Below are 8,244 nucleotides of genomic sequence, written 5' to 3' on the forward strand. Positions count from 1 at the left end.
GTCCGCATTAAAATGTAAAGTTGCTTCATCCACATTTTGACCTAAACTGTTGATATAGATGGAGAATAAAAGTGGACCTAAAACCATTTGTAATGTGTCGAAAGCTTTGGAAAAATCCATAAATAGAGCTGCACAACTCTGCTTATTATCTAAGATATTAGCAACATCATTCACCACTTTCATTGTGGCAGTGATGGTGCTATGTTGCTTTCTGAAACCTGACCAATGTTTACATAGTAGGTCATAGTTACTTAAAAACACCTTTACCTGCTCACTCACTAGGCTTTCAAGAACCTTGGCCAGATAATTTAGAGATGGGCCTATAATTATTTAATAAAGTGGCCTCCCCACCTTTTAGTAGAGGAAGGACATAAGCTGACTTCCATATTTTTAGAATTGTGTTTGTGCTGAGGGAGAGGTTAAAAAGAGAAGTAGCTATCTTTAAAAAGAAAGGTTCTACGTTGTCCGGACCAGCCGGTTTCTCAGCCGGTTTCTTAACAATAACCTATATAACACACTACAGGAAAGGGAAAACCCTTTTAAAGAGGACCTCTTTAAATAAATTGGGTTTTGGGTTCTGTACATAATATGTTGAATAAATAGTTTATTTGTCTTTTCAAGGCGATGTTTCTCAAACCAGAGGAATATCTTGTATATCTTAAGTGGTTTGTATTGCACTTGAGTATTTTAGCCTGAGTGTGCATAGACTTATATACATATAAGTATCAATCAATCATTAATAATGGTCCTAGTTCTATTTCTATATTTAATATGGTCAGTCATTGATGATTTTCTCATTCCGTTATCCATTAAATGATCTATTCACTGAGTGCGTTTCTGAGTCAGTCGGTCAGACAGAGCTGTAGCTGAGACGATGACATCATCCATCCACACAGTGAAAGATGCAGCAGAGGAGGGAGGGGAGGGGGGTGTTGCCTCGGTGATATCACTGCCATCGCAGGATTGGCTGGGGGCAAAAGTGATGTCACACATCTCCAAGCTGCTCTCCTGAGCTTTTGAACTGGGGCTCTGAGAGGGAGACGGACAGAGAGAAAGTTGCGTCGTTTTAAATCCTTAAACACCGAAAGACCTGCGCATTTCAGAGCAATGCCAAACAGAAATGTCACTGTTTTCTGTGGAGGAGTCTTAACATGTGATAGACCAGCGTGCAGGTACAGAGAGAGCGCAGTTAGAGAGGAAATCCTGCAGATTTGGGTTATCAGTGCAGTAAAGAAGTGTGTCTTTAAATCAGAGTGAAAACACACAAAGATCGAGACAGAGAATCTATCCCGGAGCCGTTTCCTCCGAGATGACGTCAGCTTTTTGAGAGGCAGGATCAGCTGTAGTCAGGACATGATGAGATCCAGGACAGAAAGATCGGGGTCTGCTTTTTCACCTCTGAAGCATCGCGCAGGTGGCTGAAGGTTTAGAGGCAAACATGGAGCGAGAGGAGGTAGGCAGGGCCGAGGGCGAGCCTCTGAGGGGACGAGACAAGATCCTGTGCTACATCAACATGCAGAGTCCAGGTAGGAGCCAACCTGGGGCTGCGTAGAGGGTCCCACACCTGCTGCAGGCTGACTCACTACACAGAACACCACTGCTGCTCTGCTAATTGTGCCGAGCCATTTGGTCAGATGTTATCATGACTAATTATTTAAAATCCCTCTTGTATATTTAAGGTTTTTAAAAGAAACACTAATGCTTGTGAAGTATGCATCTCAGTGTTTTTGCGAACCTGCGTAGAGCATGCAGGCTTGTGGAGTAAAGGAATACGACAACGATGTAAAAAAAGTTAATTGTATTCCGTTAGTTACAGAAAAACGACGTTATCAGAATATTGGTTGCAAGATATGGAAAAAAACAAATTGCAATTATTTAGACTGATATTGCATTTGTGATATGATTTGCGATATTAGAGGGAACGACCAACTGCAATTTTGGTATAATTGTAATTAATTGTGCAGCCCTAATTGACACATTTAGTATATTTACAGATACTGATAAGAATTACATTGCAATTTTGAATTCATGAAAGATGTACTGGATGGAAGTGTTGCCATTATTTGGTTTGTAAAAGCAGAAAGGGCAACAACGTCACACTTCAGTGCTAGTCACTATTATTCGTAATAGTTTACGCACTTTTCAATTCTTCAATTTCTTTACTTATGCGAACAGGCATCACAGCGTTAAAGGGTAGATAAAAGGACATTTATGGTGCCACAAACGTTACACAGGACTAACCAGAGAAATGTCCACATTAATTAAATAGAATTTGTAATGCCACTGATGCTGCTCCGAGTCATAATCCTGCAACACTTGTGTGCCAAATGATTTCTGTCCTTAAAGGCTGATAACAGCATTTTCCCAGCTGGAACGTTGTTCCTGATTTCTGCTTTACATACAAAATAACGTTCAATATTCTTAATTTTATTTATTTATATACCATATTTCTTCCAACAGGTTATTAGTAATTTAATCATAATATAGTTATTTTCTTTTGGACCCAGATTAAGGTGTTGTTGGTTGCATAGGAGCCAACGCTCGTGCCTCACAATATGTGTATTTACATATCAATATCACCAATTACTACTTTGGCTCTGGGGGTTTCGCAATATGATCAGCACACAACACTCTCTGTGCCCCTTACAGCAGACATGGATAATCTCCCACAAAAAAACTGTAACGGGCTGCATTCACCTAGACGTAAACAATAAAGAGTGCAACTCTCAAGACCTCTGTGCCAAGCAGGCTGATGGGTTAATCATAACATAACATTTGTCACATTTTTAGCAGAGCACGTACATCGTTACATTTCTTTACTTTATGTCGTTGATTGCGTTATAAATGCCAAATTCTTTCACTTGTGTTTTCCATATGTACATTAATGTACAATGTAATGTAATATGTACATTATTAGTATGTGCACAATGTCGCAGGAGTGAAACAAATTTTTCTTTATTATTCCATGATATTTTTACATTTACGGTTTGATAATTTGGATGTACAAAATATTAAGTGCATGTGTCTGAATACCCGTGGTTGTTAAGTATGTTTCAGAAGTTCAACCCAGAGAATTTTGGACTATTCCAGATTTGAGAAAGTCTGTATTTTTCTGGAGACTGCATGTGATTGGACTTGCAGTCTCCGTAAACTTGGAGGATGTGTATTGTTGCCGTAGGTTTGGAGGTGTCTATCACCTGAGCTAACCCTAGCTAGGACTTAGCATAAGCAAATATCAGGGGACCATCTTCCTCATGACATTCGCGTATTGTTTTTAATTTTGTTGTTTGTTTGTTTTTATTTGTTCAACGAAAAAAAACTTAGACTTAACCCTTCTCCACATATAAGCAATGAAACACAAAAAGACAGAACTTTAGATACCAGTTTGATTTGTCCAACTCTTGTCTATTTCTCATATTTTCACCATTACAGAAGAAATAATGACCCAGGTGTGCTCAATAATAATTCCCATTTGGTCATAAATAGGAGGCATGTGGCCAGTTGTTCCTTATTAGCATAGGTATACATAGGTGATTAGTATACGGCTATATAGGTAACACCTCTAAATAATAATATATCAGCAGTTGTCGGGCCTTGTGCAAATACTCTGGAAAATGACAAAGATTTGGGCTGATGCCAGAAATTAAAGTCTGTCAGAAGAAGAACCTCAGCAGTATTGTAATTGAGGTTCTGTTCAATACATTCAAAGAAAAATTAACATGTGGTTTTTCAGAGCGTCAGTTGTTATTTGGAAATCAGAAAGCATTATATCATCCTCCACATTTGTTATAGTATACCGGGACCAATGGACCAACATTACTCCTTAAGAACACAATGTCAATTGTAGAATACTTATAATCTCCTTATATTAGTTTATTTTTTTCTAGTTTTTCAAATTTTTAAATGTGGGTTTTCCATCAGTGGGACAATGTGGACTTTTTTTTTTAATGTTTTTTTTTCTTGGTTAGGATGCTCTTGACCACTGGTAAAAATGTTCTTGCCAAAAAAAGTGCTACAAAAAGAACGTTAATAAATTAGAACAAAACGTGGGTATAAACAAAGAAAGGGAAATGTGTTCCTATATCGTGTCCTGCATGGGGCTCACGGGTTGTAGCCCACTATCTCTGGTAGTAAATGTGAAGCTGAGTCTGCAGCTAGCCAATTCTTTTGGCTTTTGCTTGGACTAGCTAGTGAAGATAGTGGAGCATTCAGCAGAGATAGATATTTGTCCCCAGGAGTTGGTAGAGACCAAAAACAGATCCACAAGACAAAGAAAACTGGACTTGCATTCAATCATCAAGTGGAAACAAACACAACGTTTCTCTTTGAACCGTTGCGTTACATCTGTTACTGCTTGATGTGGAAATAGGCAACTGATAAGTTCAATTCAAATGTTGTTTCTCCTGCCTCCAAGTGGACAAAAAAAGTTTATTAACATATCAAGTCAGTTTTCTTTTCACTGAAACACATAAACGTAGACCAATAAACATTAACACAATCCAATTGTTTTTTTTAGACAATTATTTGTCCAGCGGCAGGGTCCAGCAACAAATGGCAGGCGATAAATAAAGCAATATGTCAAAGGGAAAAGAAACAGTATATATTGGATGGACTGAAAATAAACATTTCAATTATTGCACATAATCTACATTCTGCACAATGTATTGAACATTTAACCAGCTGTGACTGCATGTGTTCCAGTAGTTTTGTTATATACTGTTAATTAAAGTTGCTTCAAATGTTGACCTAATATAGAAGCTGGAAATATTATCTTGTGCTGAATATATGACTTGCTTCGATTAGCCTGATTATACTGATAGACTCAACCTATACAACCCATATGTATTGTTACTTTACCTTCTATCTTTACTTCCAATAACTCATAGCAATACCACAATAATATTCTCAATTTTCACAAACAATTTAAATTGCTCTTCAGCTCCAATGTAGATCATGTCAAGCATAGCTATTCCACTAAACAAAATGGCACATGTTAGGAGGGCTTCATCTAATCAACAGAGATAAGTACCAGCCGATCACAGCACGCTAAGGCGGGACTAGGTGGAATAGTATTGGTTCAAAAATAATAATGCTTCTTTAGCAACAAGCTAATATTGGCCTGCATGGTGTATCAGTCACTCCACTTGCTCTACTTTTGAAACATTCAAAACGCTTCCAGAATGAATGAGATGAAAATGAAAGGCTCTGTTTAAGTGATCTTTCATTGACATATGCTGTTTGTAAAAAAGTTGATATGATCATTGATTTCTCTGTCTCTGTCGCAGCGTTGCCTCCCAAACCGGCCAAGCCGGCGCCTCCAGCTGCTGCCTGTAGTTTCAACAACAGTATCTCCCTGCAGGATGCCGAGTGGTACTGGGGGGACATATCCAGGTAACACACACACTCAGACTTACACACACACACACACTTAATAATACTGTGTATCATTTCATGCTGTTTTCAACTTCCCCAACAGTTTATACAAGTACAGCTGAAATGATTAGTTGATTAATCAGTACGTCATTTGACAGAATTCTAATAAATTCTCTGGACTAAAATCATTTTTGAAGATAAAAAAAAAAAAGGTCATATTACAATATTTAATTGTCTCTGTTTTTACTCCCTTATCATTTTGTCAATTGAGAAATCCATTTGAATCTGTAATGAAAATAATCATCAGTTAATAGTTCAAAATGAGCTTCACCCTAACCAACTACAACAGTCAAATCATGTTATAAATATAAAATATAAATAGTATTTAAAAATATAACTGTACTAGTGAGTATAATGGCCGACAGGTGCAAACATGTTACAAAGGCCCAAAACATTTCCATTAGGAGAAACGTGCTGCATTTTAAAAAAATCATTCAAATGAAAAAACATCTTCACAAACTTGACAAAACGAGTGGCAACAATATCGGAAATAATCATGTGATGCAACATGTTGAGGAACCTGTGACTCAAGTTTTTCATTCATTGCATATTGCACCGTAGTTGTGTACATGTAACATATGACTATCAACCTTTAAAATAAACCAATACAATTTAGGTATGTTTGCAGTGACAGTGGGCCAACGTTTTAATCCCAGCGCGTCACAAGCTTCCCGGTCCCAGCTGTGTCCTCCACCTTTTATTGTCCCTGTTGTTGTTGAGTTTGAGCTTCTTGCAGTGTTTCGTTTATGCAGCACTTTTAATAGACACTGCGCCTTTCTCGTCGGTTGGTCAGTTGGTGAAGACGTTTCTTTATTTGAATGTATTTTTTATTTGCTTCATTTTTTAAACTGCAGTGCTTTTCTCTGGATATGTTTGGGCTGTTGTAACGCGCTTGCACCTGTCGGCCACTGTAAAAGAGACATTTTTATACTTGAACTACATTTGACTGGTGATACCAACGTACTTTTACTGTGGTACCGATTTCAATGCAAGGCCTGTTTTGAGTTTTTCTCTAGTGCAGTTTCACCTGGTCCAATGAAAGCAGAGAGTGTTGTATCAGACTTTGCACAGTGTGTATTGTTTTAACGTGTGTTTTCTTTGTGTTTTTTTTAGAGAGGAGGTGAATGAGAAGCTGAGAGACACAGCTGACGGTACATTCCTGGTGCGAGACGCCTCCACTAAGATGCACGGAGACTACACTCTGACTCTGAGGTAAACTGTTCAACATGTCCACACCCTCCATCAACATCTCCTCAAACACATCCAGGGCCTCGTTTAGAAACTACAGCTGTGCAACACGCACAGGAAACCTCAGATGTAAGAAATAATAGTAACCAAATTCATTCAAGATGGGTTGCACATGTATGTACAAAACAGTTGGGACTTTATTTACAGAAACTATTTCTATCCATTTTGTGGTTCGTGTGCCAGCTGTCATCTTTGATAGCCTTATTTGATATATAACCCATGCACTCATTCTGCAGATCCTACAGGCTTAGAAACCAAGTCAGTTAAAAGTACTTCTGTCCTTTAAAGGAGACCTATCATGCTATATTTGAATAATATATTGTAGGGCCATACCTATCTATATAAGGTATATTTATACATTTTCTTTTTCAAACTACCAAACAGATCATGCATTTTAGCCATGCCTCATTTCGCTCTATGTTGCTCTCCTCCACCCTGTCTTTGCATGCGCTGCAGCTGACCACGCCCTCCTGCAAAGGACGGGGCCGACTTACGAGCGTCATGTTACCATGCTGTTACCATGCTGTTACCATGCCACGGCAACCTCTCATTCCCTTGATAGGTGGAGAGTTGGTCATATAGGCGGAGCTCCTCGTCACTGACTTCAGACTATTTTCAAATCTGTATCAGTCTGTATCAGATCCGTTGCAGCCCCGTTTTTAGAGATTTGGGTATGGAGGAAAAGAGAGAGGGTTGTGTTTTCTGACACTTGGTGAGTTCCCTGACACACCGGGGACACATATTCATGTATAAAAGACGTAAAAGGTGCATTTTGCACGATAGGTCCCCTTTAAGAAAATACATTTCATAAAATGCTAGCGTTATAACCTGTAATAATTGGAGAACATATTCAAGGGGATGTTTGCAATCACACATCCGTATTTATTTATTTCTCCAAATGATGTTTTATTTTAGCATTCTGGAGTCTCAAACAGGTCTTTTTTTCTTCATTGTAAGATTGGCTTTTATACATTTTTGCCAATGAACTCTCCGTATATGATGAGGGATTCTTTTGATTCACCGTATTATTTCGACACGTTTTTCTTTTTTATCGCAAACTCTGCCTCTAAATGTACATACGCTATCTTTTGAGCGTATTCAATGTTCATCAGCAGTTGTCTAGGTCAGGGGTTTTCAAAGTGTGGGTAGGTGAGCCTCCCCTCAGAGAACATAAGAACAGCCGCGCCCCCCCTCCCAATTATTATTGCTGTTGTTATTATTATTATTATTATTATTATTATTATTGTTGCTATAATGCAGTTGTTCAATTGCATTTCAAAGAGGTCCAGTAAGAGAAAATGTAATTAAATGCTCTGTTTTCGCTGTCTACCTTCCGCCATTTGAAATTACTCCGACTGTTTCTCGGGATAAGATTGCTCCCCCCACGTCCTTATCAGAGGTTCATAACCCCCTCAAATATGTTATACAAATTTTGTATTTTTTATTTTTCCAAATTTTTTCAATAACATTACAAAAATAATTCCTCCCACTTGCGAGAGTCGGTTAGTTTAGCACACGTCAGTCGTGCTATCTAAAGTTTTATGTGTGTGTGTGTCTTCTTGC

At 38.2% G+C, this 8,244-nt stretch overlaps 1 protein-coding gene across 1 annotated transcript in view; it reads left to right on the top strand.

Annotated features, from left to right (window-relative positions):
• The window catches only part of LOC104943527 (phosphatidylinositol 3-kinase regulatory subunit alpha-like), a 30,983-nt gene that overhangs the window by 16,530 nt on the left and 6,209 nt on the right, over nt 1-8,244 (top strand). Inside the window, exons 9-11 of the mRNA XM_010768969.1 lie at nt 5,286-5,391; nt 6,547-6,645; nt 6,918-6,939. Of these exons, the coding sequence (XP_010767271.1) occupies nt 5,286-5,391; nt 6,547-6,645; nt 6,918-6,939 (227 nt within the window). The remainder of the gene's footprint in view (nt 1-5,285; nt 5,392-6,546; nt 6,646-6,917; nt 6,940-8,244) is intronic.

This window comes from Notothenia coriiceps, unplaced genomic scaffold (assembly GCF_000735185.1).
Source record: "Notothenia coriiceps isolate Sejong01 unplaced genomic scaffold, NC01 NC01_scaffold00006140, whole genome shotgun sequence".
NCBI lineage: Eukaryota > Metazoa > Chordata > Actinopteri > Perciformes > Nototheniidae > Notothenia > Notothenia coriiceps.